The 15822-nt window shown below is 54.6% G+C and overlaps 1 protein-coding gene across 1 annotated transcript; it reads right to left on the bottom strand.

Annotated features, from left to right (window-relative positions):
- Nucleotides 1–970: 970 nt before the first annotated feature.
- Nucleotides 971–15600, bottom strand: TM9SF4 (transmembrane 9 superfamily member 4). The gene is made up of 18 exons (XM_051633156.1): nt 15532–15600; nt 11770–11883; nt 10131–10230; nt 9601–9769; nt 9392–9521; nt 8664–8787; nt 7745–7863; nt 7506–7617; nt 6981–7051; nt 6432–6564; nt 5878–5959; nt 5707–5782; nt 5316–5399; nt 4937–5112; nt 4582–4645; nt 3874–3993; nt 3277–3366; nt 971–2925 (listed from the first exon to the last, which is right to left on the bottom strand). Exons 1-18 carry the CDS (start codon nt 15544–15546, stop codon nt 2776–2778), a joined length of 1929 nt encoding a protein of 642 aa, XP_051489116.1. The 5' UTR covers nt 15547–15600; the 3' UTR covers nt 971–2775.
- Between the last annotated feature and the right edge of the window lie 222 nt (nt 15601–15822).

Here is a 15822-nt window from a genome sequence, read left to right as displayed (position 1 = left end):
TTATTTATTAAAAGCATTTGAATTACCTGCCCTGAGTGCTGCCTCGGAGGAGTTTGGGGCTGGTTTAAGTACAGACAGACTCTCGTAAGGCCAAAGACCCAGCTCCTGACACGAATCCACACAAATGTAAGTTATTTCAAGCCAAGAATTAGACCCACAAAAGGACACGGCCTCAGTAGTGCAGAGTCCCCAGAGCAGGGGCTGGGAACACAACCAGGGCTCAGCCCAGGCTGTCCTGCTGGTGGAGCTGAAGCCTCCCTTTGCTCTTCTTGCAGGCAGAAGGGAACATTCCCATCATTTCTGAGGTTCCATGGAGGTTTTTGCCTGCCCTGGTCTCGGCAGCCCCGAACACCAACATCCCCATCACCCATCACCAGCCACGGCTGCACAACGCTCTGCTCTGCAGGGCAAAATGCCACAAGGAAAGGGAATTCCCTGCCCTCCCCCAGCCAGGAGCAGCAAGGGACACTTGCTGCTTTCCTACCACTCACAACCCCAGCAAAACCACACGGCTCTGGGAAAGATGCAGAGCTGGAAGGCAACAAGGCTTCCACAGCCCCGCCAGGCCTCCAGCTCCCTTCTCCACTGTACTCCCACCTCTTGCCCTAAAGCACAGAGGTTTTGCCCCCAATCCTGCTGCTCCCATCAGCACCACCCAAGCCAAACCCCCTCTTTCACACCCCAGTTGCTTTAAGGATCTGCCCGTGCAGCACAAGGGAGCAGCAGTGAGGAACAGATCCAAACACCTGGACCAGCAGCCTCTGGATTACACCACACAGCAGCACAGAGGACACCCCACACTGGGGGGACTTACTGCTCTGCCAGGTGAGAAAGACACAACAACAAAAACCACACTGTATTCCAAGCTCTGCTCCTGACTGAAGCCACTCAACAAAGACCATGTGAGTATTGAACAGGCCAAGTGTAACAAAAAGAAAATTCCAAGAGGTGGCTTAGGAGAACCCAGGACAACAGGACAATGGCAGATTTATTTACATTAGGACACAAAGAATACATACATTAATTAAAAATTACAAAGGATACAGAGAAAACACTTCGGGGGAGGGAGAGAAGTCACTGCTGGCTGAGCCTCTCCACTGGGGCAGGGGCAAGAGAAAAATCAACCAAAATCTCAGAGGGATCTTAAATCAGAACTGACACAGGACTCCACAGCACAGTTGGCTCACATCCCCTGCTCCTTTTTTCCATCCTTGATTCCTGGCTGATTAGACTTTGGCATGCTGGGCAGCCCAAGAGCTGTCAGACAAGGCTGGAAATACCTGAGACCAAGGAGTCCCGGGAAGGCAGCTCCAGCAGGGAGCGAGGCCAGTGGGAAGAGACACTCGTCCTTGTCTGGGCCTGGTGGAAACTCTTACAGCAACTGGGGTAAAACCAAGCCCCAAACCCCTCAAGGTGCCCATCAGTGCTGGTGACTGGGAGGGCTTTGGACAGTGGCAGCTGGTCACTTGGAGACCCCACAGTTACTACAGCAAGAGGCAAAAGCAAATTTTCCATAAATTTCACCAAAAAAACATCTCTCCTGCAGCCCCAATGGAAACCAGCTGCTCTGGGGCCAGATGGAGCCTTCACTGTAACATGGAACCTTTTCACTAGTAAACAACATTGAAGTGACCAAAATAAAACCCTTTAACCTCTTTTAAGAAGAGCTTCCCATGGGCTGACTCAGGCAACCAGACCATGGGGAACGAGGAGCCTGGTGCAGGAGAGCTCACACCAGCTACCCCGGGGGGCTCGGACCATTCCCTGGGGAAGAACAAAACACAAGTGAGGGGGGGACGCTTTTCTGTGCCCTGGAGGTAGAAAATCTGAGAGGAGGAGAGGAGAGCAGCAAGAGAGGTCCCTGTCCCTGTCCCCAGCCCCGGATGGCTGGGCACTGAGCAGGGCAGCACAGCCTGCCCCTCCGTACCATCCCGCTGGCATTCCCGGCAGGAAGCCTGTCCCGTTGCCTCACACAGAGCTCTGGGCAGGGCAAACCCGTGCAGCCCCTGCTCGTCCTCCCAGCCACTCCTGCCCCATCACGGCGCCTCCAGCAGACGCGGCACCTTCCGCGGGGCAGGGATTCCCAGCCTCCCCCAGCCCCTCCAGCGGGGGCACCAGAGCAGCCCGTGCTGTCCTTGGCCGAAGGGAGGCAGAAGAGATGCCGATGTTCTCCAGCTCTCCCAGGATGAAATTGCACTTCCAGGCTCCAATTGGCACCTCCATCAAATTGTAAACGAGCTGAAGCCAGGACGTCAGGGCAGCACCGGCCTCGGGATCCGTCCCTTCTGCCAGAGTCAAGATCCCTCTTCTGTGCAGACACGAAGGTAGGAAAGAAAACCAGGCTGAGATTTGTCTGAAGAGTCTCCCTGAATCCTAGAGCACCCCACGGGCTGGAAGAAAACGTTTTCTTAAGTGTTTCCACTGCTGTCTCAAATCCATTTTGTCATCAACACAAAAAAAAAAAAAAAGGATGAATTAGCAAAAAGGGGTTTTGCTTACACAGAAGGATATTTCTCTGCTAAAAAACTCCCTCAAATACGGAACAGGATAATAAAGTTAAAATGTAAGGTATCTACAGACCCCTTTTCCCCCCAGAAGTAGCCCAGAATCCATGTACACTGTGCCAAAGTTACATTCCAGAATGAGGAGTTATTTATTTCTCTTGTCACTCTTCCACTGGATTTTTGCTTCCTTAAAGGAGTCGAGAAGATGTCCCCTCAGCTCCCCAGGGACACGCACTCAGAGGTGTCTGCTTTCTGCTGGGTCTCTGCAGCTTCAGTCTATCTTCACTGCAGCGTAGATCTTCCGCACAAACATGTAGGCTGCGTAGAAGCCGATGGTGCCCGTGAGGAGCCAGAAGGACAGGACCATGAGGGCAGTGTAGCCAAAGTACAGTAAGGATGGAATGAACTCAACAATGTCCAGCTAGAAGAGAAGGAAAAAACAAGCAAAAATCAAGTACAGAAGCCACAAGAGTTGGCTCCCCAAAGCAGCCGGTGCCCTCTGAGAGGGATGAAACCCCCCAATCCCATCAGTTTTGTCCCATTTTGTCACTTCACAGAATCACAGAATGTTCAGGGTTGGAAGGGACCTCAAAAGACCATCGAGTCCAACCGCCCTGCCAGAGCAGGATCCCATAGGGCAGGTCATACAGGAACATGTCCAGATGACAAACCAGGACTAGGTAGTCCCACCACTTCCTCTCTCAAGTCCAACCCTCTCCCCTAGAAAGATGGTGCTTCCCTACAAGAGGAATAACCATACTGTGTTCCATACCTTGTTCACAAAGTAGAAGATGGCGTAGATCAGCACATAGAAGGCAGATCCTCCAGACACCAGGAAGGTCCTCCACCACCAGCGGTAATCCTGGGAGGGGAAGAAGCCTCAGCATTATCCCACAGGCTTCCCCGTGCTGTGTCACTCTTTCAGGGGAGCTGTGACCTTTCTGGGACAGGGAGAACACCCAGCACAGTTCAAGACTAGGGAGCTCTGTTGTCACAGAAGTGTTTCCAAACAAAGAGAATGAAAAGCTGAGCGTGAGGCACAGCCAGGTCAGCACCTGCTGCTGCTGAGCACAGCTCAGCTCCAGCCTGCATTCCATTCTGCACATGGATGGAATGGAAGTTTCTTTGGGAAGAGATGTCAGCTCCAAACACCCTGCTGCCAGCAGGATGTGCGGCATGAAACCAGAGCTCACAGCCAAGCGGGTCAGGAGGTAGCTTCAATTCTCCTTGAAGTCAGGAGGTGTGAAGAACAATCACCCTCTGAGGCTGGGTCCCACCAGAGCTCTGCTGAGCACCAGCAGGGACCTCTGCTGTACCAGGAGTGAGCAGGTACCCCGAGCTCCTGGAACCACCACAGTGGAGACCTCACCTCAGCACAGAGCTGGAAGTACACCATGACAATGCTGATCTGGGAGCAAGACACCACCAGGATGATAAACACCAGGAAGAGGAAGCCAAAGAGGTAATAGAACTGGTTCTCCCAGATTGCCTGGAAGACACAACAGGAACTGGTTTCCACACTGCTCAATCAATCAGTGAAGGTGAGACCAACTTCTGCCAGGAAACCCCAGGGGAAACCAGGGCGCTGCAGGCTCAGGGCGATGGAGCCACAGCTCTGGTGCATCTCATGTTACTTCAGAGGAACCAGGCTGCAAAAGGATGCCTGAAGAGAGCTCTGAGGTAGCTCATTCATTCCTCTCCACCTCCCTCCTCCCTAGCAACGGAACAGCAAATTCCTCTCTGTCCATGAAAAGGTGAAACACTGGGAGGCAGAATGGCTCAGTAAGACCAGGACCCCTCCTTGACACAACGTTAGAGCAAGGTTTTATCTGTGCCACCATCCTCCAAACCACCAAGGAGTGTCCAATAGGCATCTCCAGGTGCCTGCAGTAAGAGGACAGCCTGAAGAGCCCCAGAGCCCTGCTCCCTCTGGAAATGATACCAAATGGCCCGGAGGGAAGCTGGGAAGCTGCTGGCGAGAACAGGAGCAGGAGACTGCTCCAGTGGCAGCCCCTCCCTTTCAAAAGCTTTGGCACAAGAGGAACCCAGTTCAGGAGTGAAGCAGGTTAATTCTTACACTGAAAATGAAGAACAGCTCGATGAACATGGCTCCAAAAGGCAGAATGCCAGCCATGAGGATCCTGCAGAGAGAAACAAATATCATGAGCAGGACAATGTAACTGTCTGGCCATCAAACAGCCCCTGTACCCATGCTGACAAGAGCTCCACAGCTCCAGATTACTGGAATGCATTTCACACAGTGAGGGACTCGGCTGCTCCCATGGAGGAGCACGTCCCACCTCCACATCACGCTACTCACGGGAACATCTGCCACCCACGTCCAGAGACCAGCAGAAGGTGATGTTGGGCCACCCAAGGGACTGAGGGGAGGGGGCTGAACTCAACATATTCCCTAGACACTCATCACTCACCCAACAAATTTATTCATGTACCACCTCTGCTCCGGGATCTGCCTGGGAATCTGATTGGTCCGCACGGGATTGTCATACGGCTGCTTGCGAAACCCGAAGTAGTAACCCAGGTAGACCAGGGGCAAGGAGATCCCAAACCACATGCAGAGCAAGGCCACCATGGTAGGGAAAGGCACCTGGAACCACAGCAAGAGTCACAAAGGTGAGGCTGCCAGCAAGGCTGCCAGTCCTGGAGAATGAAGTCACTGGCCAGACCAACTCCCCCGTCACCCACTGCACTGACACCCAATTTTAGAAAGCTCCTGTGAAATGAGGTGAGCCCCTGAGAGCCCCATCACCCTCCTCCCACCCAGCAGGCCCTGGGGAAGGTGGTACCTACCGCTCCAGAGGAGTGCTTCCCCCAGATGAAGCAGTTCAGGACGAAGCAGATGCCAAAGACAACGCCGGGGTAGAGGGTGGCTGTCTGCAGGAGTGAGCACAGGGGGAACACACGTCACCACCCAGAGGTTTCTCTGTGCTGAGTCCAGGGCTGGGACCAGGCCCACGTGGAGGAAGCATCATCCCTTGTGCTGCAGCACCAGCACCCAGCAGGTGGGCTGGGGAGGGTCTCAGAGAATCCTCGTTTCACGTGCTCTGGTGCTCACCCCGTCCCCTCCCACCCTGCGGGACACCAGGCTGTGTCCAGCTACCCACAGACACACGTGGAGCTTATCCAAAGGTCCTGCCACCAGCAAACCTCCATAACCACCCCAGGACCCCCCAGCACTCACACAAAAGGCTCCCTTTTTCCACCGGTGTCCTTTCAAAGTCCGGTACAAGCGGCCAGCAAAGAATCCACCAAAAACCCTGAAAAGGAACAAGCCAAGACAAAGACAATGAGCTCTGGTTGTCAGGGAGGTGGGGCAGAGAGCACTGCTGGGGGCAGCCCTGCAGACACCTACCCCATGAACATGAAGAGGAAGCAGGCAGTTGTCATCAAGGCACCCCGGCTGGACGGGGACAGCATCCCCAGCATGGCAACAACTGCAGAGGGAAACAAGGAGAAAGAGCAGCAGCTCTGCTGCAGTGGGGACAGCAGCACCTGGGGAACAGGGCACAGCCCCCCTGCAGCCCACGGCCCCCTACAGCCCCCCTACACACACCTCACCCCCTCAAAGCATGACACAGCCACAGCCTCCAGCACAGAGAAGCCACAGCTTGGATCTCAAGCTACAGACCATGCTTCAGCCCCAGTTTCCCTGGAGGTTTGAGCAGAGGCAGCTCAGAAGACAAGGCTCACATGGGTTGTCTCTCAGGCCACTGTCACCCAGGGCTCATGTCCCCATTACAGACAAGACAAATACCAAAAGATGCTGGGAAATGCTGTCTGGGAGTGCTGGGCACAGGCCCATCACCCTGATAAATCCTGTGAGGTGAGCAATGGCTAAAGCTCAAAACACCCTGGAGCCTGTTCCTCTTGTCCTTACAGCCACCCCAAGCCACACGTGACACTTACAGATGACAATCAGGATCATACAGAAGAGCTGAATTCCTGAACCCAGGAGAGAGCTGAGGATCATAGGATACTGTGGAGGCCTGAAGACATCTCCATGCACCAGTTTCCAACCAGATTCCTCCATAGTATCTTCCTGTAGCAACAACAGGAAAAGCAGGTACTTAGGCAGGGTCTAACAGTGGAAATGACCATCCCACCACAGCCAACCTAGAAGGTTAACATCCCTGTATCCTGTTCTTCTACAGAATTTTATCACTCTCCTTAAACTTCTTTCCTCTTGGGCTCAAATCAGTTCGGAGCTGAACTGCCAGTGCCAGGACACACATTTCTGGAGCTGCCAGCAGCCACTACTCAGGTGTGCAGACACCTGAGCCAACCATCTGCCACCACACACAGCCCAAGGTGTGGTGACAGGACTGCCCCTGTGTCCTCAGGGCTCAAAGCAAAACAGGGCAAGGAAAGAGACAAGACACCCGAGTCCTCAGAGCAGACCCCTCCTCATCTGTGCTCCCCTCCCGCTCTGGTCCCAGCCCCGGAACACACACTCACTATGTCATCTTCCTTGTTGTAGTTGGCAATGTCCTTCCGGAGGGTCCGGATGATGATCATGCTGAGAATCCCTGGGAACAAACACAACCTGAGCCAGGCCCAGGGGCTCCTGCCTGGCCCTGCTGCTCCCGCCCCGCCTGGCTCCGGATCTGCCACCAACACTCGGCTCAGGCTGGGAGAGGAGCCACCAGCAGGCAGAAAACAAAGCCCCAGGGAGCAGGGAAGGCAGCATCCCAGCAGGAACAGGGCACGGGGGCTTTCTTGTGTTTCTTTTTTCCTTTACTAAGGACACGCAAGGTGTGCATTAACCGCGTTCTGCTCCCCCTGCTGCCCCAGGCAGGGCAGAGGGGGGTGACTGGGTAACTGCCTGGCCCCACGGGACACAGGAGGTCTGATGTGCTCGTGTTGGTTTCCTGCCCCTCCTGATGGGGTCTGGACATGGCCACATCCTTCTCAAGCAGCTGAGGCTTAGACAGTTCCCCACAGGTGAGAGGTGAAGGCTTCTTCACCCCACCCCTCACTCACCTGAGAGGAAGAAGACCACCACCACCGAGTTAATGATGGAAAACCAGTGGATCTGCACGTCGCTCATGGTCAGGTAGGTGTCCCAGCGGGAAGCCCACTTGATGTCACTTTCCTGAAAGAACAGGGAAGTCCTTCTCACACCAGCACACTCCCAACATCCACAAGAGCTCTGCGACAGACACATGGAGCTGCAGGACTGCCAGGCAGGAGCTGCCAGCCAGCTCCCTGTGACCCCTCACCTCCCAGTGGACAGAGTAGGTGAAGAGCAGCTGGTTCTCTTTGGAAGGGTCAATCTCCTGGGGGGCAGAGGCTGTAGCTTCAGGCAGGGTGCACATGCTTTTCTCATCAGCCTTCAAGTCTGTAAGGGAAAAGAGGGCACGAGCTGGCTCAGCAAGGGAAAAGAGGGCACAAGCTGGCTCAGCAGCACCAGGCCCACAGGTCACCCCAGCCACCAGCACTCCGGGGCTGTGATGCCTCCACACAGCAGGGCCAGCACCTACTCTTGCCTCACCTTCTGATCACAAGTGGAGCTAACAAAGTGTAAGGAAAGCTGTAAACAGGGCTTCCCTTACCTGGAAGGAGAAAAGCCAGAGGCTCTGGAGCCAAGGATCTATCTAAATCATGGACAAATCCTCTGTTCCACACAATACACTGAGAAACAAAACTCCAACAGAGCCTGGCTGCCAGGGGAGATTTGCACAGGATGATACAGACAAGGAGCAAATTCCCTTCCAGACTCCTGTTTCAGGGTGGGCTCACTGAGGTAGGAGAGTTTCCCCCTAACCATTATTTTTAGCTTCCAATCCCCCAGAACAGTTTCCAACATTCTGTGGGTCTCTGGACTAGCCCAGAGCGTCCCAATCTGGGGCCACAAGAGCTGATGCCACACGTAGGTCATGCCAGATGACACAAAGCAAACCTCTCCCTCCAGTCTTTATGTACTAATTTACTTTTCCATGGATTGCATTTCAAGGATCTCTATTTTTGGTACATCCTTCATAACATAGAGATTTACTGGTTTTGTAATTCAGACTCCCTGATTTCTGTGTCCTGAGACCAAAGTGGAAGCAACAGCTGGCACCCTGATCCACCAGTGCTGTTCAGCTCTTGGCTCTACAAGAGATTCTTCTCCCTTGCTTCCCCCCAGGAGTCTCTCACCTTCTAGTTTAATACTTTGGGGGATCACTTCGAAGCGCACAACCCTGTAGGTGGGCTCCTGGTTCTCTTCCACATCCTCTCTGTGGTAGTACAGGATGAAGGAGAGGTGGTTGTGCAGGTAGAACTACAACAGAAGGACATTCAATAAAATGTTAGCACTCCAAGGGAGGAACAGGCAAAGCTTCAAAGCAGCAACTACAGAAACCAGCTTCAGTGCAGAAAACAAAAGACTCCAACTGTTCCCAGATGGATTGTGCTACAGAGCAAGGTCAGGCTAACACCTTTCAGGGCTAAAAGAACAAGAGGAGAGAGCAGAGATGTTGAAAAGGTAACACCTCAACCCCTCCAGGCACCAGGGACAATGTTTCAGTCTATTTCTGACCTGGAAAATATTGTTACAACATCTCACACTTCAGCCCTGCATCCAGTGGCAGCAGAATCACCAAACCCAGGCTGGAAAGACCTCAGCAGCTGCACCCCCAAGCTTCCTGCCTGCTCTTCCTACCACTGCATGACTTTGTTCCACATCAGGCACCGAGTCAAAGCCAGGACTCCCAGCTGTGGTATGAGTAGCCCAGCAGCCATCCCCTTCTTCCAATGAGAAACCTTTCTCTTCCGTTTCTTTATGAAACCTTTTGGCTGCATTCCCACTCCTGACACCCTCTGCTGGGCTCCTCAAGCCCCAGAGCTCCTCCAGGCACCCCTCAGACAGCATCTGGGCTCTCTACCTTGTTACCATCCATGAAGCCAAGCCTGTATCCATGCTCAAACTGCACATCCTTCTCCTTCTTCTTCTCCTCTTCCTCACGATTGGAATAAAACTCCAGCCGTGTTGCCACAGGCAGGTTGTCAGCAATGCTGAAAACACAGATTTCAGATCAGATTTACCCACAGGACGGAGCCCCCCGTGGCAGCAGCCCAGGCTGGGGTGACTCACAGGTGGACATAGTAATCTTCCCTGATCCGCTCGGCGATCAGCTTGCTCTGCTCCACGGTCAGGGTGACTGCCTTGTTGGGCAAGTTGCACAGAACTTCACATTTCTTCTCCACGTTCATGGAAACCTGGAAAGGCGTGTTGACAATTCGGTCTCCCCGCAGAACCTCGCCTGGAGAAGAGGAAAATATGGGCAGGGTGAAAGGCTGCTGGGCTCCTGGCCATGGATCCTGCCACTGCCCAGCTGGAGTGACAACAGCAAGTCTCTTGTGACCAGAGGCAAGGGGAAGATCAAAGGACAGTTCAGCTGTTTAGTTGCAAGTATCAAGCTCTACTTCTGAAGCAGCGTACACGGCCTCCTTCAGGAAAGGGGTCTCCCCTTTCCCACATATGGGCACCCCCCTTACTAGCAGCCAGCTCATAAATCAGAGGCAGGCAGCCCTCCACCAACAGCTTATTAGAGATGACAGTTGCAGTTGATTTTTCTCCTGCAGCTCAGCAGGGGCAGCACTTGCTGCTCAGCAGGTACCTACCCAGATTCTCAGCCTTGTAGGTGATCTTGGTGGGCTGGCAGAAGGGCAGGGAGTAGTACTCGTAGGGCAGCTGGGTGCGCGAGCTGGTGAGCTTCACAGCCTGGGGGAACAACACCAGGATTATCCCCAGGGAAGAACTCACCTAGTTCCCCACCCTCTCATCATCAGCCAGAAGCTGAAGCCTCCCTTGTGACACTCCCATAGAGCTGACTTCTGGAAGCTGTACAAAAGGAGATGGATGTTCCTGGGACAGCTCCAGCCTTCTCTCCTGTTGCACACTCTCTGCGCTAGGATTTAGTGGCAATTCATTCACAAAGAGAGAAACACCTGAAGAAAGAAGGGGGGGCTTGGCTTCCCAAATTTATGAGTCAGTGAAGTACTAGGAAATAACAAAGAGCTCAAAATAGATTCAAGAGTCACATTTCATACCAGACTGCAGATATTTCCTAAAAAAAAAACCCCAAAAATTCATGTCAGCTGGGCCCAGAGGTCTGGCTCTGGTGATACAAAGAGTTGAGCAACTTTCATCTCTGTGAGGAAAGCCACAGCCATCAGATTGGGAGGACAACGGGTGGTGACAAAACCCCGTTTCTGAGACCTCACAACTCAGAGGGCACCAGGGAAGTGCAGAGACATGCCACGACAGCCATGGCCAGAGTTGCTCCAAAACCCAGGAGTGTTTTGTAAGGCAGCCAAGCTCATTTATTGGAAGAGCTGGCAAACATGCTGACTTGTCTTATCACTTGAGGAAGCATTTGGCTCATGAAATCCCACTGAGAACACCCATCCCTATACCCCCTTCTCCTGGGAAGCTTACTCGAGCCACAGGCAAGTCTCATTTGCTTAAAAATAGCCTAAATCTGGCAGGCTGTGGCCAGAGAGCAAACTGTGTTGTGCTCCACATGGGAGCAGCCAACCTCAGGGTCCCCAGGGGTGCTGGATTCTGCTGAGACAGAGGACACAGCTCTAGAAAAATAAATGAAATGGGCTATGAATTGCTGATGCCTGGAAACAAAGCCTGGCTCCCTCCTGCACTGAGCAGCTCCATCAGTCACAGGAGCAGCTCTCCAGGCCTTGGGAGATCTGCAGTGCTCAAGGACAAAGGCTGGCACTGGGAAAGGGTGTATCATGGATTCCATTGGGCTTGGAGATACAACATGTGCAGACTGAGTGACATGGAACACATGAGAGGTCTGATTCAAGCCACTCCTTTATTCTACCCCTCACCCATGGGCCCACCCTCTATGAGCACTCTGAGAGGGACTGTGATGCTGGAGAAAAATCTTGGCTGCAATTCCCTTCACAGCTACGGTGAAAGGAGGCTCCTCTCCCAGACACAGCAACATGGTGGGGGCTGTGGTGCAACTGCTGAGGGAACTTGGCAAGAGGTATCAGAGCAAGAGGTGTTGGCAGCTGCAGGGTAGGATGACCCCAGTAACCACTTGAGGGCTGCTTATCCCCAACACCCCACACAAACCTTATGAAAAAGAGAAAACATCTGCCCCCAAACCTGTAGTAACAGGATTCCCAAATTTCCCTTTCTAGTCCTGCTGAGCTGCCATGATATAAAGGAAAAAAAAAACAACCCAAAACATCAGAAAAGCCAAGCAGACTAAGGGCTCCATCTAAGTTATCCTACCTTTATTTCCACAGGATCATTGCGGTGGAAGTTGATGGGAGCCACCCCAGGCACATAGAAGGAGTCTGCCCCGTGCAGCAGCAGCAGCAGCAGCTGTGCACACCTGAGCCTTCCCTGCAACCAGGAGAGGAAACATTAAAATACAGCAGGAAAGTGAGAAAGACACTAGAGGTGGGCAACACCCCTGAAAGCTCCATCCCAAGGCCTGGAGAGGCTGCAGAGTCCAGTGGCTGAACACAAAATAAAGGGAGAAAAGCTGGTCCTGACTTTGTTTTGACTCTGGCCAAGTCACTTTGCACTCTGTGTCTCTCTTAAAAAATGTGCTAATGCTAAACTATCAGATACATCCTTTTTGCTCAAAAAGGAGATCTACCCTGTGCATTTCAGTTCTACTCCAAGCATGGCTCAAGGCGGCTGGAGCAGGGAAAAAGCCTCCTCTGGAGAGCAACTGGGCAGCCCTCTTCTTAAAACTCCTGGACTTCAATACTGAGCTGCCTTGAATCAATCTGGGACTCGTTTTCTGTGCTTCACTGTACTTTGCCTTCTCCAATCTTGTCAAAGAGCTCTGTGACTCTCTGACCAAGAAGAAGGTCTCCTGGGCAGGGAAGTCCTGGGAGGAAGCAGCCCCCTTGTCCCACACTGTCCTCCACAGCAGCCAGTGACCTGCAGCAATTATCCCACTTTGCTTGTCACTGAAGTGCCAAGACAGAGCTTGAAATTACCTAACACAAACCCAAACCACCCTGGAGTGACCCCTGCCCTGAAGAGCCTGCAGGGTGACAAAGACAGAGCCCAGCAGGTGCCCAGGAGATGGGACAGCATGTAAAAGATGGAATTGTGGATGACACCTTTGGCAGAAATCAGGCTCTTTGCATAGAGATGATGATGACTCAGGCAGCGCCAGGCAACAGGACAAGGGGGGCTGTGGGAAGCCTTGCCAGGAACAAGCATTTGGTAGGAAGAAATGGGAACACTGCCACCCAACAGGTGGGGGAGCCTGGGAAGTGAAAAGTGGAGGAAACACCCAGCAGAGCATGTGCAGGCTGAAACCAGGGCCCTTCCTTCTCAGGATCTTTGCTTTTGTATCAGATGTACTCCATCCTCTACAAATGAAGGCAGGAGCTGAGCAGTGACAGCCAGGGGATGGCCTCACCTGGGGGAAGCCTGCAAGTGAAGTTCTCTCCTATGCAGGGTCACAACTTGCAGGACAGAGCTCTGCTGCAGCTCAGCCATGGAGCCCTGGTGAGGCACAGACCTCCAGCAGACAGGAGATGCTGCCTTGATGGCCTTCACCAACTACTCACACTTCAAAACATGCACTGAAAAAACCCCTCAGGTGACAGGCGTGCATCTGGGGTGCCAGGAAATTGCACCATGAGGCAACAAGTAGCACAGCTCCCAGTCAAAAAAAACCCAGCTGCATGTAGCCAAAAATACTGAGGATTGACTCAGCCTTGGCATTTCAGTCCATGCACACGTGCCAGAGACCCTTCTTTGGGAGAACCTGACCTGAATGAGAGCAGTAACTGCAGAGGCACCATCAGCCCCTCCAGCCACCTTGGAGCAGCCTCAGCCTCTGCTCTCCCCAACCTCACCCAGCTCCTCCAGAGGGGACAGAAACTGTTTGAGAGTCTGGGATGTCTCTTAAAAGGCTTTTCAAATCTCTTCCTTTAGAACAAAGCCCTCAGCTGTAAGAAGAAACCAACTCTGACCTCGCTTGCAGCCACTCCAGCAGTATTTCTTGTCCCCCAGCAGAACAGCAGCCTGCACACAAACCCTCCCAAGGAGGCACTGCTGGGTCATTATCCCCAGACTTGGCAATTGCCAACAACCCCAGGCCACAGTTTGATTTCTCTCATTTAGGAAGACTGAAGCAACATTGCCATTCTCTGCCCATCCACCCCAGGTTCACAAACAGGCTGCCAAGGCAGAGGAAGGGTTCTGCTCAGTCCCAGCCTGACCAAGCCCCCGAGGAGCCCCCACAACCTGCATTTAACCATTTCCACACACACCAGGTGCTCCCCAACGGCTCATGGGCCCTGAAGTGACCACTGGCAGAGCCTGAACTCCAGCCTATTTAGGGGAAAGGGAAAGAGAAACCAAAAAGCAGCTTTTCCCTGTGCCAATACACTGCAAAAGGACCCAGAGGGCCCATGGCTGGGCCGTTCATGTCCAGGACATCCCTGCCCAGGTTACCTGCAAGCGTTTTCTACAGACTGACAACCTGAGGAAACCTTCTAGCACCAGCAATTTCAAGTGTTTCAACAGGGCTTGGACTGTGTCAGGGCTAGTTCAGGTCTCACTGGTTTCATAATCCACATCTGAACTTAGAAACGCAACAGGGTATTTGCTCACAGGGAGGAAAAAGAAGGGACAAAGATGGGGATCATAATAATGAGATGATGGACATGTTCCCATTTCTGTTCCATGGAGAAGGACAAGAGGGACATCCAAGTGCCATAACCAAGAGCTTTTAACTTTCACAAACACCTCCAAAGAAAACCAGAGAAAGCCCAACCTCTGCAGAGCTGTTTGTCCAGCTCTGATACCCTGGTCCATCCACCAACGCTTTTAAATAGGGTGACAGAGAGGGGAGAAAGGCACAACCTGCTCATTTGTGGGAATAAATGATCATCCACATGTAACAGAGCAATCAGAAGCTCTCTCCTGTGCCTAACATCTACTCTCCCCTCAGGCACAGCACAGCACCGAGGGCACCTGCTCCTCACCCCGTGTCAGGTGCCAGCCTGACCCTCAGCCCTTTCTCCAGGCTCCCAAGGTCTTGACAAGCTCATCCTTATAGTGTCCTGCCCAGCTGACCCTCGGAGGAGGCACTGGAGGCCTTGGAGAGCAGACAAGAGTTGCATTCACACCGATTTCAGAGCTGCTTTGCCACCGGGAGAGCTGCTGGCAGCCTGCTCTGCTCCTCACCAGAGGCTGCAAAGAAATTCCCAGTAGGACCGTCTCTGGCTCAGACACCCCCTCCTCCCACCAGGGAGAAAGCCCTGCAGAGTATTGGGGTGCTTGAAGCCCAACAGACACAACCCCCTGCTGCTCTGACCCCCTGCCCAGGCTGCACCAGCCCTTCCACGCCGTGAGGCACCTCATCCCCCGCCCGGCCAGCAGCGACCTTTGTGTCCCACATCACCCATCCACCCATCCACCCATCCATCCATCCATCCATCCCTCCATCCCTCCCTCCATCCACCCGTTCCCACCGAGGATCTACCCTGGGAAAGAGGTGGGAAATCACCTCGCCACTCCCAGCCTCAGGCGGACTGAACGCCCCGGCCGCTCTTGTCCTCCTCCGTGAAGCGGCACCGACACCCCGCTCCCCGGGCACGACCCCGCCAGGAGCACGTTCGGCTCCGCAGGGACCGACACGAGCAGCCCCGAGGCAGGGGGGTCCCGCAGCTGCCGCCCCCGGCGCGCCCCGCTGCCCGGTGCCACCGGGCGCAGCCGCCCCGCTGCCCGGGCTGAGGCCGCCGACCCCCCCGCGCAGAGGAAGGCGCGGGTGCCCGGTGCTCCTCGGTGCTCCTCGGTGCCCCCCGGGCCCGGCGTCCCGCCTGCCCGCGTAACACCCTGAATCCCGGCTACGGAGCCGGTTTGGCGGCCGAGGGGGCGCCGGGGCCCGACGCTGCAGGCCCGGCCCGGAGCCCCCCCCAGCCGGGGCGGCCCGAGCCCCCGCAGGAGGCGGGCGAGGCGCGAGGCCGCAGCGGGGGCTCGCCCGGGGCTCGGGCCGCCCGGGGCCGCCGCACTCACCGTCGCCGCCGCCATCTTGGATCCACGTGTCGGGGCTGACGGCAGCGGAAGCGGCTCCCGGTTGGCTGCGGGTCCGTCGCCATGGCGACCGCGGCGGGGCGGCCCGGCCGGGCTCGGGGCTGCGGGCGGGGGCGAGCCCAGCCCGGCGGCTCTGCGGGGCCAGCCGGGGGCCGCCGCCGCCCGCCTCAGCGGGTGCTCGGCCTCGTGGGGCCGGTCAGGGAAGGGGCGGCCCGCGCCGCCATCTTTGCTGAGGGCAGCGGCCTTGGCGCGGAGGGCGGGAGCGACGCCGCG

Source organism: Apus apus, chromosome 15, assembly GCF_020740795.1.
Source record: "Apus apus isolate bApuApu2 chromosome 15, bApuApu2.pri.cur, whole genome shotgun sequence".
NCBI lineage: Eukaryota > Metazoa > Chordata > Aves > Apodiformes > Apodidae > Apus > Apus apus.
The sequence above is the reverse complement of the archived record's forward strand: the minus strand, read 5'-3'. Positions and strand labels throughout refer to the sequence as shown.